General features: G+C 40.0%; 1 protein-coding gene across 1 annotated transcript; it reads left to right on the top strand.

Annotated features, from left to right (window-relative positions):
* Window positions 1-5,903: 5,903 nt before the first annotated feature.
* Window positions 5,904-17,956, top strand: SRP54 (signal recognition particle 54). Its single transcript, XM_032189270.1, has 16 exons — window positions 5,904-6,002; window positions 6,410-6,523; window positions 7,945-8,036; window positions 8,649-8,733; window positions 9,653-9,757; window positions 10,959-11,025; window positions 11,111-11,168; window positions 11,867-12,017; window positions 12,847-12,995; window positions 14,336-14,436; window positions 14,543-14,629; window positions 15,023-15,096; window positions 15,335-15,443; window positions 16,239-16,409; window positions 16,852-16,947; window positions 17,501-17,956. The coding sequence occupies exons 2-16, from the start codon at window positions 6,446-6,448 to the stop codon at window positions 17,590-17,592; spliced, it is 1,515 nt and encodes a 504-aa protein (XP_032045161.1). The 5' UTR covers window positions 5,904-6,002; window positions 6,410-6,445; the 3' UTR covers window positions 17,593-17,956.

The following is a 17,956-nucleotide window of genomic DNA, read 5'->3' on the forward strand; positions in this document are numbered from 1 at the left end:
GCGAGCAGCCCTGCAGGCTGTGTGCAATATCGCAGCTCCACCACGGTGGAAGACAGGCAGGCAGCACACCCACCTTCCTCAGAACCTTGAACATCCCTCCCTGCCATCACTCCCATCCGTACAACGCTTGTCACAACACTGAACGTCTCCTACGGGGCCCTCTGAGCTCCTCTTAGGAAGCAAATGGTGCCGTACAAAAGCTCTTGTGGATGCTCTGTATGAAACGGGTCCGAAGCTAAAGCTCCTTAAAACTCTTAAGCAGCTCAAATGAAAAACTTCTGAACAACTAATGGCCAAAGGAAGCGCTCCTTTCCAACTATCAATTAGTTTTGTAAGCACAGGCATTCAGCAACAAAAAAGAGGAGGTCTCAGCATGCTCCTCCTGAGATGACAAAATGGCAGCTTCAGCAGAAGCCACACGAGGAAGGCTCCGCACTTGCGTGGTTAGCCCCTGACTAAACTCACACCCTGAGAGTCACCTCGTTCCTGTCAAAGCAAGAAACAGCAGCAGCTCCCGCAATAACTCATTCACTTTTGCAGTATGTAAATATTTATAGATTGCCATCAAGTACAGAACGCAGGTGCCAAATATGAAAATCTGTATTTCTGCCTCAGACTGCTGCAGTTTTACCAACTCCACACTGGTGATTAACAAATCGCTCGCTCTTGAGAATCTCAGTATCACTTTACAAGGATCTTCAAAGAAGAAACAAAAATAGAAAACTATTTTTTGCTATCGTTTTAGTGCCTGTTATATATATCTGAAATGCAGAGTGTGCAAGACAAACCCTGCGTTCAGACAGCAGACAACGAACCAGGAAAGAACTGCACAGTTCATGAAATGCTGCGAGATGAATCACAATCATTTGTTTATGGAGGAAGTCTGAGAGCATTAGTGTTTGTATTTTACTTCAAAAACCGGTTCCACTGGATCTACTCAACGTGCATTTCTAACATTTAATCAACACATTGCAAAAACCTAATTAACACCCTGGTGCTGCTCAGTCTTTCTACAGCAAATATAACACAAGCTAGGAAAACATCACAAAGCCTGACACGGGATAGAAAGGACTGCTATCCAACATCTAAACGTCCTGGCACTGTGAAGTGCGTGGCAGAAGGCAAGCAATCTATGATTTCCGAATGACAACAGAAGATAACATGTCATGGGGAAAGGTGAGGATTCAGCCAGCACCGTATGGTTTTCGAGATGTATATTCAGGCTCACAGAAGCAAAAAAAGCAAACACTAACATCCATGTTACTTGATACACAGTTAATTTAACCATTCAGTGTGCTTTAAGGATACTGGACAAGCAGGTCAAAGAGGAAGTCCCACATCTCTAAAACATTCCTAGCTCTAATTTTGACCAACAATTTCAGAACCAATCTGTGACCTCAGTATACCAGGTTCTTCAGGAACTCCAAATAACTTTTCTACCCCTAAGCATAACTAGCCATTGGTAGAAAGAAAACAACTTTTTTTTATTATTATTATTTTCCAACAGAAATATAACCAGAGATTATTTTATTAGTTCCCTTCATTCATAAATTGAAAGAAACTTCAAAGTTAAATTTTAAGCTAGTTAACTCACACGCCTATTTTACAATCATTGGTTTTCACCACCATTATTAAGTGTCAGTGACTAACAACTTAGAAGTACTTGGTATTCTTGAGATTTCTTTCCTGCAGCAGTATCATTTGTCTCAACTGAGAGTAACAAAGAAAATTAACGCCACTTCCTAAAACTGGTGATTCATCACACGACAGGTTTACCAAGCAACAGAGCAGTGAAAAAGATTTTTGGTATGGCATCATTTTAATAAACTACATTCCTGTTAATGTGGCTTTGCAACACTATTTTGATCTCTTTTGCAATGATACTCTACTTGGATAAATTCTACCCATTTGGGTATTAAGCCTTGTATTAAATTGCTTTTTCACACACAAAAAACGCCTACACCTACACTTGTTACATCACAGAAACCCATGCTTTTATCCTTTTAAAGAGACTCATTCTACCTGCAGTGACAACAGTACTGAAAAGAAACATTAAAGACCGTTCCCTGTAAAAGAGTCAGGTTATTTTCTTATTTTATACTACATCCTATTCTTGTCTAGTGAAAATCACCATCTACTAATTTCACCTGGCCTGTCTGGGAACACAGCAAAGCCCAAATAAAGTACATAATATAAGCTGGACAAACTCAGTCTGTTCCTGAGAGCGTGATGAGAAGTTTCTTCTCCATATGCAGTCCATAGTACTAAAGGAGCATGTCTACCACGGTCTGGTGAAGTTAATTTTGTCAGCCACCCCTCCTTCACCGCCTGGTAAAAGCCTGAGCTTACAGCACTGATTGACCTCAACTTCCGAGTCACAGGACTAAATTCTGCATCAATCTCTTAACAAGCTGATTTACTCCCAGTACAAGTGAATCCACAAGAGAAAAAAAAAATCATACTTAATTATATGTTGCTTATCTTTAACTTAGAGGATTTGTGAGGGTTTATTATTCAGTGACTGTTTTGAATAACACATCACTCTGTGATTAATTGGCATTTCAACCTAGAAAATCACTTTGAAATCTTAGCTTTGAATTTAAATGTTCCTAATGAAATGTATAAAATGGAAAAGCTTATAAGATTGTTTTATTTTACTGTTTTACAACTGATGAGAAAAAGAAGAAGAAGAAAAAAAAAAAAAAAAAAAAAAAAAAAAGCTAGTATTAGTTTGTATTATCCCTGCTGAAAAAAATACTTTTAAAAAATTTGTCTTAGACCCCATGACAGTACATGAAAAATCATAGAGGGTCTTTTTATCACCTTATGTGCACTCACTGACATGAATCAAGAGACAGGCTTTTGTAATCTGCATTAAGGCTCCAAGTACAGCAAGGATACTCAGTAGTTGCCAGTAGGCAGAATGGTTTGGTCACTTCAATCTTGAAATTAGTATTCCTGGAGCTACTTCCTCTGATTCCCGTATTTCTGTTAGCTTATAGATACAGGAGCCTGATCAGAGCCTGACCAACTCTGCTCGCAGTGCCCATCTTCTCCAGGACCCGTTCTTACCCAAATGCAACCTCTTCTGCTATTGAAAATTCTTAGGAGTTTGGGCAGTGGAAGAGCGTTAGGAGAAATGTGCATGCACACATTTATATGGAAGCTATACATCAAATGCTGGGACCCAACCGAGTGGGATCTTCAGGGGGGTTTCCCCAAGTGGTTTGAATTAGCTCTTGGGCTTCACCCAAGTTTTCTTAGCCAGAACTTCTGGAACGTGGTTATTGCAGAAGGATATTAAAGCATTAATCATCCTATTATATAAAAAAAGTACAGTTAAGAGACCAAAGGTTCCTGTTATTCTTTCCAACTCTTATTGTTTCATTTTCTTTGAGATCTAAGAGTAACTCAAAAGAAAAGCTGGAATGCAAGTCACCGTGAAATGACGTACGTTTCACTGCAGTGTGTGGGAAGAGCTGGCTGATTGCGAAACAGCGAAGCAGGGTTGCTAAGCAGCTGCCTTCGAACAGTAACGTCTTCTTCCATCATACGTAAAGATTTGGAATTTCTAAAATTTGTGAGACCAAAAAAAAAAGTATGACTAGTTATTTTGTTCTCTGCTGGGACAAAGAAAATGAATAGCATCTTACACACACTTATGTTCCCATAATTACTGAGAAAGATTAGTCAGAAACCATTAGAGTGAGAACCTGTACAATGTTCTCCCAGTCCCATGTACAAAAGGGTCTTTACTGTAGATAACTTCTCTTATTAAAAAGTAATTTGGCTCTTCCACAGAAAAGTTTTGATTTCAGTCCATGCACGTAGCACGTGTATCAGTCAGAAAATATCAGTTAAGTTAAGATGAATAAATACGGCTGACTTCGTGACAACACAAATCCTAAAGGGCAACCGCTTTTACGGCTTTACTAAAAGGCTGCATGTACACTGTTTGAGAGGGAAAAATCCTGCCTATAACTAACACTGGAATCTTGCCCAGCCTTCCTCAGCTGGAAGTAAAACTATAAGCTCAACATCTTGACAGAAGCAGGAATGGGATGGCAGTAGGAGGGGGGAATAACCCACACACCACAGAAAAACAACTTGTCTGTGAGGGTGCCGTATTTGTTTCCATATATCCCGTCCTTGTTTACTTTCACTATTCTCTTAATTCAGAATGCTATCCTTCAACCCCCCCCTCCCCCCCTTTTTTTTTTCATCATAGACTTGTTTCTTTCCTCCACCTCTGTTGCCAAAGACTTGGCTTTTATTTCTGTGTGGTAACTTAGTGCCGTAACTCAGAAACCTCAGAAACCTCACAGTCCTCTGTCTGACCGGTCCTAATGACCACAGCGCTACCTTGCGCAAATGTTAATTGTTTTGCTTAAACACCATAATCAATAGATGCAAAAACTGGTAGTTTCTACAGGCATTAGCATGAGACCAAATTTTATAGCCTCTAAATTTCTCCACAAACCTGGCAATCTGGGAAATAAAATTAGCCTAAGTCCAACATGTCCCAAATGACACACGTAGGTTGCCTATAGTTTCATCTTGGCAAAATACAATCACAAGCTGTAAGAAAATGCCAAAAATGCAGATGCCCAAAGTGTAAATTAATTTCTCAGAAAATAAATTAATGTCATTCAGACAGTACGTTAAATATGAATGGTTTTGTTTTCTGAAAAAGAGAAAGGTAACAGAAATTATAGTTATTATTATCAGATCATACACATCCTGTCTATGCTGTCCTCTGATCTGCAATATTACAGCTAAAAAGCCATTGAATGGCGACCAGAAAATACATTATGTTAGTTTCAAGATGATGTACGTAGTGAGGCAACAGAAAGCAGCGCACACACAAACTGAAGGATGGAGATTACTCAGATGTATCGGGTGTGACATGGTTCAAAATTTAGAACCCGACCTACACCGTAGTCTGTATCTTCAGTACAAAGAGTAGATGTGGAGGAAGAATATAAATCTCCTTTCATTGAAAGACTAGGCACAGACCTAGATCATTAAAATAATAATAATAATAATAGCATTTGAAAGATCATAATCTGAGGAAAATTAGGAGTACATCATGTTTGTCCTGCACAGAAACTACCCGTGAGGACTTTTGGAAGTCAGAGCGTAAAAACAAAAATTAAAAAGTTATTAAATGACTAAAGATCGTCATTTTTGCCGCGTTAAATGTAAATAAACCGTGCTGCTGGCTAAGGACTGCTCCTGGCAGCGGGGAAGCGGGATGAGGGGCTTGGGGTGGGCTGGCACGTGCAGATCCCGAAGCCATGGGACTGCGTGTGAAATTCGGCGGCACTTTTACATCGGGAAGTGCAGGACGGCAGAAAACCGCGGTATTTATGGGGATTTACACCAGGAGGGGCAGCAGGCAGCTGCTGCACACGGGGCTGCAGGCAAGGGGACGGCACAGCACGCGGCAGTGCACACGCAGACAGGTGCACACACACATACACACACATATATGCACATATATATGCACACACACACATAGATATGCACACACACACACACACACACATATATATATACGCTCACGCACTAATTACAGCTAGCGCTAATTAAACCCCCTCAGCCCCAGCAGCCGCAGTACCACAGCGCCGCCGCGCGGGGGCGCTGCGCCTCACCCCCCCACACACAGACACACACACCCCGCTGCCGCGCATGCGCAGAGCCCGCCCATGAAGCCGAGCTACGCGCGTCCGGGGCCGCCCTTCCCCGGCTCCTCCCCTACCGGCCGCGCTTCGTGTCCCTCTGCTCTTAAGGTGGCGCGGGGGAATTCTGTGGGGTTTCTCCGTTCGCGGGCACGCGGTTGAGTGGAACGCCCTTAACGGCGCGGCCGGCGGCTGCCCCGGCGGCGGAAGCGCGCAGGGGGTGAGGCCGAGTGGTGACGTTTCGCCGGTCGGCGGGGAGCGCCCGCCGCTGCCGGAGCGCGGAGCCTGCGCAGCGCCGCCAGGCCCGGCCCGGCCCTGCCGGTGAGTGCCCGGGGCGGCCCCCGGGGGGAGCTGAGCTCCCGGCGGCTCGGCCTGGCCACGGCGCTGACAGCAGGCAAGGGGCAGGCGGGGCGCTGGCTGCCAGCCTGCCCCAGCCGTTCGCTGCCCGGTGGGGTCGGTGCGCAAACGGGCCGGAGGGGGAAGCGCCTCCGAGGGGCAGCGTGGGGCTTCTCCTGTGAAACGGGCCGGAGGGGTAGCCCGGAGTTAACTCCGGGCCGGTATCTGCCAAAAATAACTCCAAAAAGTGAAAATCGTGGGTGCTTCTCGGAACGCGAAGCTGATTTCTTACCCCAGTATTTACTGGAATAAATCGTTTGTGCAGGCATTGCTTCGACTCATTTTTAAAATTATTTTTTAATTGTGTCTGGTTTTTTTCTTTTTCTCCTTAGGTTCTTCTCTGTGAAGTTCTCCTTGAAGCTGCCAAAATGGTTCTGGCAGATCTCGGAAGAAAAATCACCTCAGCGTTGCGCTCGCTGAGCAATGCTACGATCATCAACGAGGAGGTTTGTAACGCATGTGTGATGGCTCTGTAACGGCTGGGAAGCAAAGCCCTAATAGATGAGGCTGACGAGAGGCACACAGTGGATTGATAAAACCTCTGGGCTCTTCTCTTCCTTCAAGTAACGTTTCTAGCTAGAGTTTTATAGCCCGATAGCACTGCCAAAACGTAGAGCTGTGTTTAGGCCTCAGCGGTTGTGGGTCACAGGGTCATTGAGCCTGGCAGCTGTACTCCTGGACACTGCAGCTCTGAGGGGGGAGTGCTGAAGGAGGCAGTTTGCGCCCACATCTGGGTGGGATGTATGCTGTGAGACTGTACAGCGTGCCAGCTCTTGTGTTCAGCTACGCTGTGGATGTGTACTAGGGAGCTACAGCTACAGAAGTTGGAGAGGAGAAGGAGGAATAGCTTTTGACATAAATTTTGCCCTCTGAAATATGAGGATTGTTGTGGTTGTTGCTTTTCTGTTCTAGCCAGCATGTGTGGTTCTGGAAGCTTCTTGACTTGGTAGAGTCTGTATTTTTTTTTTTTTTAAAAGATCAAAATATGAAATGATAAATAAGTGTGTTCTGTTATAAAGACTGAAAAGCAAGGTTGAAAACTAACAGATGTGATGTTTCAGAACTGCCAATGAGTAAATAAATTGCTAGAAACTTTTCAGGTGGGAAGATATGGTTTGTGGCTTAAAGTAACTACAAAGAAAGCTTATCAAGGGTTGTAGAGTTGGCATAGTTACAGGACTTGTGCACAGGGGATAAGTTTTAACAAGCCTTAAGCTAGGAGACAACAGAACCTTAACTGAGTCAAAGACGGCCCAATTAATTTTTTCAGCAATGCAGACTTTGCTGCAATAGCTCAAGCTGTGCAAATGAGGCCACCTATTCAGATGTTACTTTAAAAAAAAAAAATCTTTTCAAAGTGACGGGTCTTAGAACAACTAATCTGGGTTTCAGAGGCACCTGTGTGCCTCAAAGACATGGCACAGAGCAACATCCCAGTTTCTGCTGAAAACGTAGATAGCATGACCACCTTGTGTTGGGGGAATAGTTTTGTTTGTCAAGATTGTGTTAAATTCTTTTGTGGCTTTCTGTTGCAGTTGTTTTTGAGGAGTAGCTGTAGGGAAGTCTAGGAAGTATTGCTACCGTACAAGCAGCCATCCTCCTTAGTGCGATAGGAGGCATTCTGCATTACTTGCTAGTTTGCATATTACAAGTAGAGGAACCTCTGTTTTCTTTCAGATTTAAATTTGATTCGCATATGAACAAATGTGCAGACTTTGTGGCACTTGATATAGTAATGGTACCACCTGCATTTAATTCATAAAAGCCTTTACTAGATCATAAATCTACTTTCATATTCTTATTTGAAACTAATACTGGCTAGTCAATGCTGTGGATTGTAAAACCATTTTTCTTTTATACTCCAAAGGTTTTAAATGCTATGTTAAAAGAAGTATGTACAGCACTACTGGAAGCCGATGTTAATATTAAACTTGTGAAGCAACTAAGAGAAAATGTCAAGTAAGTCAATGATCAAAATGAATTTAACTTCTCATGTTTGTAAAAGTTGGGACTTGAGCTTACAGAAGAACAACTTCTAACTTGCTTACGGTTTTCTTAGACATACCCAGTTCACCTTTAAGCCTCTATTTTCACTTTACAGAAAAATCAGTTTAAACTAAACGTCTTGCCAGCTCCATCAAAAGAATCTTCCTCAAGTTTAGTCAGTCTTTGCTGTTGTGTACTTGTTTGGAAAAACTGATGTCAGTTGAGTGGAAGAGTAAACAAGCTCTTTCTTGCTGCCTAGACACCTCATCTTCACATGTTTTGTGCTGGATATAAATAGATCTGTGCGTATGACCAGGACTGTTACTTTGGCTATTTTCAGATGTGTAACTCAAGTATATGCGAGTCTGAAAGACAAGTATTGCAGAACCATGTTTTCATCCTGCATGCAGAAGTGACATCTCCAATGTATGTCACTTCCTGAATGTGCACTAACTGAAAACTCAAGGCAGATCAGAGTGCTGCTCCTGATGCAGAGACTTCACTATTACTAGGTTAAACTGATGCTTTAAATTACAGCAGTATTTCATGGCTTTGGTTTGACTAAAACTGTTTTCTTAAACTCAGGTCTGCAATTGATCTTGAAGAGATGGCATCCGGCCTTAACAAAAGGAAAATGATTCAGCACGCTGTCTTTAAGGAACTTGTTAAAGTAGGACTTCAAAATTCCCTATTACATCACTTTTGTACAGCCTGGGTTGTGTGAGCAGTACAGTAGCAAGCTAAGCTTTAAGGTTACCGTGTGGTTCCAGCAGGCATTCTGCCTGTTTGGGTTGTTATGTTTTCTGCTCTAGTGCTATTTACTATCCAAACAGTATTTTTTCGATCAGAACTTTACTTTCAGGGCATCTCTCTGAGTAACCTCAATGTAACCTTCAAGTTCAGCTATGCTTACTTTTCAATTGAAACATGAAGACAAAGTAAGGCTGCCAGGCTACAAACTTGTGGACTACTGTATATGGTTGTCCCAGAAACAAGCCTTTGCTACCTTAACAAAGATTTTTTTTAAAGCTATTTTAAAAAGTATAAGTAACAACCAGGCAGTTTCTTTTATGGCAGATTCTAACCTGCCTGCTTGGTCAAGTCAGTGCCTGGATGCCTGTATTCTGTCCTCTTCCCAGTTAATGGTGTAGTGTTTACTTCTGTAGGCTGTGCTCACCCACATGATGTCTCCCTGCAATATATGCACCTTCTGCTCATTGAAAAGCAAGGCACTAATCCAATAAAGTCTTCTGTAGTGTTGGACTCTCATCAGACGAGGTCCTTCTACTGCAGTGATGATGGGGCAGAGGTTGTGTTTCTGTGCTGATTGTAATATTTGTGCCATACATACAGGCCTGACTTTAGTGCTTGGCCTTGGAAAGAAGCACTGTTACTGTTACAGGATGGTTAGGTGTAATACCATATACTACAGATTTCTTGCATGGGCTGTGGCTGTTCTTGTAAACCAGTAAGCGTCTAAGCCAAGACCCAGATAGACAAAAAATTGTCTTTCTCCACGGAATGTGACACTAACTGTTCTGTGCTTCTGAAATTCAGACCTGCAACATACAGTATGCTTTGTTCTATAGCTTGTAGATCCTGGAGTCAAAGCATGGACACCTACCAAAGGAAAACAGAACATTATCATGTTTGTTGGCTTGCAAGGAAGCGGTAAAACAACAACCTGTTCAAAGGTAACTTGCACTGAACCTGCTTGTGTTGTGTTGTTTTGCTTTGCTTGGGAAGGAGGGTGTGGTTGGACACGTTACGTAGGACTTGCTTGTGACCTGTGCTGCTTTTATTACTAGGCAAGTGCTGACTGATTACGTTGTAGAAATGCTTCTGTTGAGGGGATTCTGAGATGAGATGAACGTTCAAAGTAATATTATTTTGAGACTGTTTATAGTTTCAGGACTTCCTTCAAGATTTTTTTTAAACTCCTAATGAAAGAATTCTGTATGTGGATCACAGATTCTTTCCCTTCCATACTTCCTGCATTTAAGATGTACTCTGAGTGGAACCTATCTCATTCTATTACGTACTTAAGGGAACAAGTAGAAATTGTCCTCTGTATCAGGTGTCTCAGCTGAGCATGAATGTGTGGTGTTAAATCTGTTCCAGACCAGAGTTTATTGAGGAAATTTTAGATTTATATCCTCAAGGATTAAAAAAAGGCACAATTCAGAACAGTTGTAACTTAACATATTTACAATAGTTTTGAGGAAGGAAAAATCATCCTGTGGAAGAAGATCGATGCATGTTTCCATATCTTTTCTTTTTTTTTTTTTGGTCATCTGCTCTCTGTGAGATTCAGACATAAGCTGTACGGAATATATCACTGCTCTGATTTCATAAGACTTTCCTAGTGCTTATGTAGACAAACTGTATTTTGGAAGTCTCTCTTTGGGTGAATCAAATGTTCTGTGAATGTATGTTGTACTAGTGAAGCTTACAAGTGTTACAAGGCAGTAAGGCTTCCATTCATTGCTTTAAAACACGTCCTTGCAATGAAATATCTTTGTTCATCTGGAAGTGAGGAAACAAATGTTCACGTTGCAGTATGGCTTTGGTCAGTTTCTGAAATCTAATCCTATCTGCAGAATCTTGGAGTTAACAAAATGGGGACAGAGGCTATTTGTAGCCATTTCTAGCTCAGGAAACTGAAATCAGAAGCAGAGTTGAGCAACTATTTTCATCTAACCATGATAATTATTTATATAACATACTTTTCTAACGTGCTAACAAGCTGATGCTTGTACAGTGCTACTAAGTGGTCTCAGTTACTGGAAAGCTGGCTTGATTTTGTGTCCTCAGTGTGTACTTCAAGCTGTTACGTAGCGTCGTGCTTTCTGTTGGGATTTTGGTGTAACTACTTGTTTGGATTTCTTTTAACAGTTAGCATACTTCTATCAGAGGAAAGGTTGGAAGACGTGTTTAATATGTGCAGACACATACAGAGCAGGTAATACAAACAGCTTCTAACGATACAGTTCTTTCTCTTAGTTTTGTTTTTTTTGAAAAGCCCCTTGACCATACCTGTCTTACAGGTGCTTTTGACCAGTTAAAGCAGAATGCCACAAAAGCAAGAATTCCCTTTTACGGGAGGTAAGTGTCTTTCAGAATCAGTTTGAAGAACAGCTCAATTATAATGAGATATTGTTCCTTACTGAGCATCTCCCACAAAGTCCCATTCAGTGTGGCCTAACTAATAGGCTATTATAATGTTTGCTCTCATGAGATGAAATACCTGTCTAGCTCAGTATGTTCTGCCTGTCAGTAGTAGCAGTAGAGTGAGCATAAGAAGAGATTGGGCACCTGGAGATAATCCCCTAAACGTTCTCTCAGCTCGCAAGTTTACAGGGCTTTACCCGACAGATTCAGGTTTTCAGGAAACAATCCACTTAGCATCTTTACAGATTGAAAGATGTCATTTTTTGACCCTTAATTTTTGTCAGGTAGTGGCAGCAGCAGATCTAATATAGTTCTTATTAAACTTCTGTCTGAGCTTTGCTGGAGGTGCACTGTCTAGGTGCCTAGATACAATTTCCTTCCGAGAAAGGCTAGCAGAATCTAGCATGATCTTCAGCAGATGAGACAGTCCTTTGTGCCTCAGTTCACTGGGCTGCAAGGGTAAATGGCTTAGGGAGGCATAATCTGAATCAGTTTTGGCTTGATATAAGAGGAAGTCCATCTTGAAATCTAGGTAGATGTTACTGCTTGACTGTGAACTTACTAATTGTAAATGCTCAATTAGCTTAAGGATAAGGAATTGCATACATGTTGATGTTTATCTTTGTGATCAGTTACACAGAAATGGATCCTGTAATTATTGCCTCAGAAGGTGTTGAGAAATTTAAGAATGAAAACTTTGAAATAATCATCGTTGATACCAGTGGACGTCACAAACAGGAAGACTCTTTGTTTGAAGAGATGTTACAAGTTGCTAATGCCATTGTGAGTAGTTTCAAGAAACACATTAATGTTTGTTAGCAATCATTTGTACTCAATTATTCTCATTTCCCAATGTTCTGTGTGGTTGTCTGTCTTCTGGAACGTGTCTTTTAACACCTAGAATGTGCTAAAAATTACAACTGATACGAATAAGCTAGGACTGGATGATCAGTGCTGGATAGCTTTGTGTCGGTTTAAATTCTTGGATCTGTAATTCAAGGGTGCTTGCATAGATTGCAGTTCTACTGCTTCGACTCCTTTTGGGGCCTTTGCATTAAGAAACAAGATAAAAGAAGAGTCTGGTCTGATTTTCTGTAGCTGTTTACTACGTTTCTGTGATTGTTATGAATATTTGCCCTGAAACAGAAAAGATGATTGGAAAAGGTTCATCAGCTTGGATATGTAAATGAAGCTGGTGTTTCTCATGTGAGTTTTAAAATATTTGGCTAGTTCTTGATTCTGTGATCTCGCATAACAATATGACAGTTCCCACACAACAACTGTTAACGGTAACTTGTTTTCAGAGAAATAGACATCATAAAGCTCTTAATGTAAAACCAAATGGAAGATATTCATTGCTTGTAGATGCTAATTAGCTTACTGGCTAAGATACTGGCTAAAATAATTCAAAACAAAAGCTGTAAAACTATTAAAATTTAATATTGTGTTGTAGATAATTTTTTTCACAAATAGTAGCACAGCATTAGGGTTTCAAATGGTCCTTAGACAATAGTGCTCACAGAGCAGTGTTGCAGTGAGTTCTGCTACTGAACATAATGCATCAACACAGTCCAAGAAAGCAGGAAACAATTTTCTCTTCTTTACCTCCTAGCAACCGGATAATATTGTTTATGTGATGGATGCTTCCATTGGCCAAGCTTGTGAAGCTCAAGCTAAAGCTTTCAAAGACAAAGTTGATGTAGCTTCAGTTATTGTTACGAAGCTTGATGGACATGCGAAAGGAGGTGGTGCACTTAGTGCGTAAGTACTGTGATGTAACAGGGTGTCCAAGGTCTGGCTGTGGGTGTACAACTGTGAAATGTGCTAGTGTCTCACAGAAACCTGTCCTGTGAAAGTGGCACTGTCACATTACAAGGAATCTAGAAATTTCAGTAGTAACAGTTAGATTTTTATCCTAATTTCAGTGGACCTGTTGGCATTCAGTGTGAATTGGAATTCATATTATGATGTACTTCCAGTGCTGTAGTGTGTATTGTCACGCATCAGGCTTCTGTCTTCTGAGAACAGAATAAAACAATTGTTGCATCTTGCATATCAGATGCAAAATACAAATTTGAGCTTAATAGATAAGGCTTACCTAAAAATTTTTCTTCTCACTTAATGCCCATGATTTTTCCAAAAGGGAAAAAAATGTAGCTAGTCCTATGTAATGGCCTTAAAGCTGAGATGTAATTAAGTTTCTGAATTTTCAGTGTCCAGAAACTTGGTAAAAAGATGAGTCTGCAGTCACGCTTTTCTGAACTCCATTCTTCTTGGACTTCTGATGTGCTGTGCTGTATCTTGACAATCGTTGTTGACTAGAACACGCCATATTATCTTTTAAGTTAGAGTAATCTCCAGCTGTTTTTGAATGATACAGCTTGTATGGAGCTGAGATGTGTCCAACTTGGATCTTAAGTGTTAGAAATCCTAAACTGCCATGTGTATTTTGCTGTTATTTATAGCGCAGTGATGGAACACCAAATTTAAGAGTAAAATGAAAATACCAAAAGTGAGTTCCAGCTGACATGTGGTTGTATACATTGTCTGCTGTGCTGTTCTATACTTTCTGTAGGCTGGAAGCAGAATTTGATTAAAGCTAGTGTCAGTGACTGATTCCTGAAAAGGTTTTGATTTTTCTCATGTCTAAGCTTTGTTCCTGTGTGGAAAATGAGATTGCTGTCTGTAGGAGGAACCCTGAAGAAAAATTAATCAACACCTGTGTCATCTGACCTCCCAACATTAGTGTAGAATGGACACAATTTATTTTTCTTTCTATCCTCTCAACTATCTGAAACTTGGCAATGAAAATGCAACTTACCTATCTATTGGTGATTTGTCAAAGCACAGTGTGGAAGAAGCAGAGTTTGTATTTTACAAAGTACTAATTAAAGAAACGTTGTCAGCTATTCCCAGCAATCCCCTCCTAAATGGATGTTGGATGTTTCTGCATTAATAATTTTTGGGAGTAAAAAAATACTTAGGAGATTGAGTTGATGTTGTGTTCATTGTGTTGTGCTGATGATGTCTAACTGAGACATAACATATTCCATATTCATATTCCATAACCATTCCATAATATATATATTATTTTACTGCAGAGTTGCTGCTACAAAGAGTCCTATTATTTTTATTGGAACTGGTGAACACATAGATGACTTTGAACCCTTCAAAACGCAGCCTTTCATCAGCAAACTTCTTGGTATGTACTACATGCAACTGTACTTACAAGACACTTTGAACCTGATAATAGAAAGTTTAAAAGTGTAATTTTTAATGCTAACTTCAGAGCTGGTTTTGTTTTCCAGGTATGGGTGATATTGAAGGATTGATAGATAAAGTAAATGAGTTAAAGCTGGATGATAATGAAGCACTCATAGAAAAGCTCAAACATGGTAAGTTGTTCCCTGAATAGCAGGTGTATTACCATGAACTAATTATGGCAGGTTCTCTCTGAGATGCAGTTGATGTGTATTCTAGGTAGAGACAAGTAATTTGTTTCAAGTGCATGTTCCAGAACGGTTGTTCTTTCTCTAATAAATGTGTCAAGCGAGTAAATAGTCATGTTTTTCATCAAGTGACAGGTAGTGCTGTAACTGCAGATTAGGCAGCTTAAAACTCTTGAGTGTGTGCCACCTTGTGTGCCTAGCTGTATTAGCAGTAGAGATGATGTTTACATACGTTTTTATGCTGTATAGTAGTATTCTTTTTCACAGGGTAAATAGTTGAGAAAGTAATACCTAAATGTTAGTGTGACCTTTGCTAATTTTCTTTTTGTTGTATTTCAGGTCAGTTTACATTAAGAGATATGTACGAACAATTCCAAAACATCATGAAAATGGGACCATTCAGTCAGATCTTGGTTAGTTATTCCCCAAATCATTTTTCTTCATCAGATTTTCATTTATATCTGACAAATTTCTGCTGTGAACATAGACTCTAGCACCAGTTTCACTGAAGAGTTTGTGCTTTAGATTTTTCAAAAGTCCACTGCGATACATATCTGCTGAACTCAAACTTGCTGTCTGTATTTCTGGCTGCTTAATTCAAGTTAGTTTTGCTTGTTCTGACACAGCTTTTGTTTTGCATTTTAAAACTAGGGTATGATCCCTGGTTTTGGAACTGACTTCATGAGTAAAGGCAATGAACAAGAATCAATGGCAAGGCTAAAGAAATTGATGACTATAATGGACAGTATGAATGACCAAGGTAAAACAAACTTCAACCGGTATTTAATTTCTCAGTTGTTGAACAAGCTTATTTACAGAGATCGTTTCTGGGTACAAGTTGGACTTAAGATAGCATCTGAAATAACAGAAAAGGGTGAAGAGCATTTATCAGTTTTACAAACAGCAAAGAGTTGCTTATCCCTGTGCCTTTAAACTTTCTGAATAAGTCCAAATACTTAAGAGATATACCGACAACTTCCTGTTGCTGCTCTCTTGCGTAGACTAGATGGAATTTCAAAGCAACCCATTGATAACTAATGTGTTTTTACTTTTTGTAGTGTAGTTGTGATTCTAAAATCATTAATGCTATATGTGCAAATGAAAAAGTTGCATTTGTGTTTAATCTGTCATTAACATCTTTCCTCATACCTTTTTTCCACCCTCAAGTTTACTACAAGTTTACTACAGCCTAGTCTCTGGAATTCAGGGTGTGCAGTCTCTAATCCACCCAGAACTCTTACAGGAGAGGTGTGCTCTCACCTTTGAGATAAACCTATTAGCCTGGCTTACACCAGGTATGCTGAGAGCATAATTTATTCTGGCAATTTTTTTTTATCACTGTGATTGACACTAGAAAGGCCACTGCTATTCCCTTGAATATTCTGTCTCAATTATTTCTGTACAATTCTGCGTTGATGCTTCTGAAACTATTTTTTGTTTTGTGGATAAAAACTAAATTCTCAGCACACACTTGCTTTCGTTATTTTTACAGCTATAATAGATTTTAATGTTAGTAACCGAATGTTTTTTTTTCTCTCCTCTGCTGTAATTGCAGAACTTGACAGCACAGATGGCGCCAAAGTATTCAGTAAGCAGCCAGGAAGAATCCAAAGAGTAGCAAGAGGTTCAGGTGTTTCTACCAGAGATGTCCAGGAGCTTTTAACCCAATACACTAAATTTGCACAGATGGTGAAAAAGATGGGAGGTATCAAAGGGCTCTTCAAAGGTAAAAGAAAGTAAAACACTTACTCAGTGTGAAGGTCACTTGATACGTGAACAGAGGAAGCTCATAATGTAGATTAGGTGCTGGGAGAGGGGAGGGAGAAGGGAGGTGTGTTGGGAGAGAAGGACTGAGTTTTAGCTCACTCATTTTCATGATGTTTGCAAGCTTTTTGATATAACTGGTGAGAGCCATACTGTTCTTCATGATATTAATGTGTAAATTGGGAGTGAGAATTGATGTATTTTTGGCTTTATCAAGGTAGAGTTCATCACTACCACAGTACCGATACTTTAATTTGTTATGTGGGCAGGACAGGGACTGTTGATCCTTAATTACTCAAAGTAGTTGATGTAGTAACTTGATCATTGATTTGAATATAGAATTATGTTAAATTCTGTTTTTTAGCCTCGTATGTTAATCCAATCTTTCTTCCATTTTCTTGAAGGCGGTGATATGTCAAAGAATGTAAACCCATCTCAGCTGGCCAAGCTGAACCAACAGATGGCAAAGATGATGGATCCAAGAGTCCTTCATCATATGGGTATGTGTTGGCTTTAGACAGCTTCGCTAGGTGAATACCTGTTACAGTCATCCACTTGAAATACTACAGAATTTAGGAAGGGGACTCATTTGGATTCAGCTCTCAAAATGAGCAATTGGAGTAGTGTCTGAGAAAATAGTACAGTGATGACTTCAAGCATGTCTGTTGTGAAGCAAATCTATTCCTGAACTTCCATCCCCTTCCAACCTTTGCCTTAAGTCATTTTGACAAGAACAGCTTTTACTAAATTGACAAGAACAGCTTTTACTAAAGATTCCCATACTGGAATCTAACTGGTAATGGTAATTTATTCATGTTTTTTTTTTCCTTTGTCTAGGTCTTGATGCAAAGGTCATCTTAAAACCTACTTTAATATTTATGTAATTACTTCCTCAGTTGTCCATATTTTGATAGCCATTTAAGCGTGGCTGAGTATTGGGCTTTTGTTTGTATATTACAGAAATGGCCTCCTTACAGCACACAGACTTTAGAAGCAAGATAGCTGTCCTTCAAAACTAATTAACGCATGCATCTTTTCACTTATTTTCTGTAGGTGGCATGGCAGGATTGCAGTCAATGATGAGACAATTTCAACAAGGTGCTGCTGGGAATATGAAAGGCATGATGGGATTCAATAATATGTAAAGAAGCCTTAATAAAAATGGACTTGGTTGACTATTAGTTGCGACTTCAGTGAAAGGATTGCTTTCTTCCTTTTTACAGTGATGGGGGAGGTCTTTTAAAATCTTATTCAGGCTTCTCAGTTTCTACATCTAACTTCTGAAAACTATTTTTGCTTAAAGTAGTTCCTCTCCACTAATACCTAATGGCACAAGGAGTAATTCAATTTAATAAAATCATGATGTAAAATTTTAATATGTAGAGACACTTTTTAATTGTTTACATTAAATGGCAGCCATTATATTTGTAAACAACCCTGATCTTTGGTTATAGTAACATAAAATGTCACAAATATACTGTAAAATAAAATTAAGCAATTATGAACAGA

Source organism: Aythya fuligula, chromosome 5, assembly GCF_009819795.1.
Source record: "Aythya fuligula isolate bAytFul2 chromosome 5, bAytFul2.pri, whole genome shotgun sequence".
In the NCBI taxonomy this organism is placed as follows: domain Eukaryota; kingdom Metazoa; phylum Chordata; class Aves; order Anseriformes; family Anatidae; genus Aythya; species Aythya fuligula.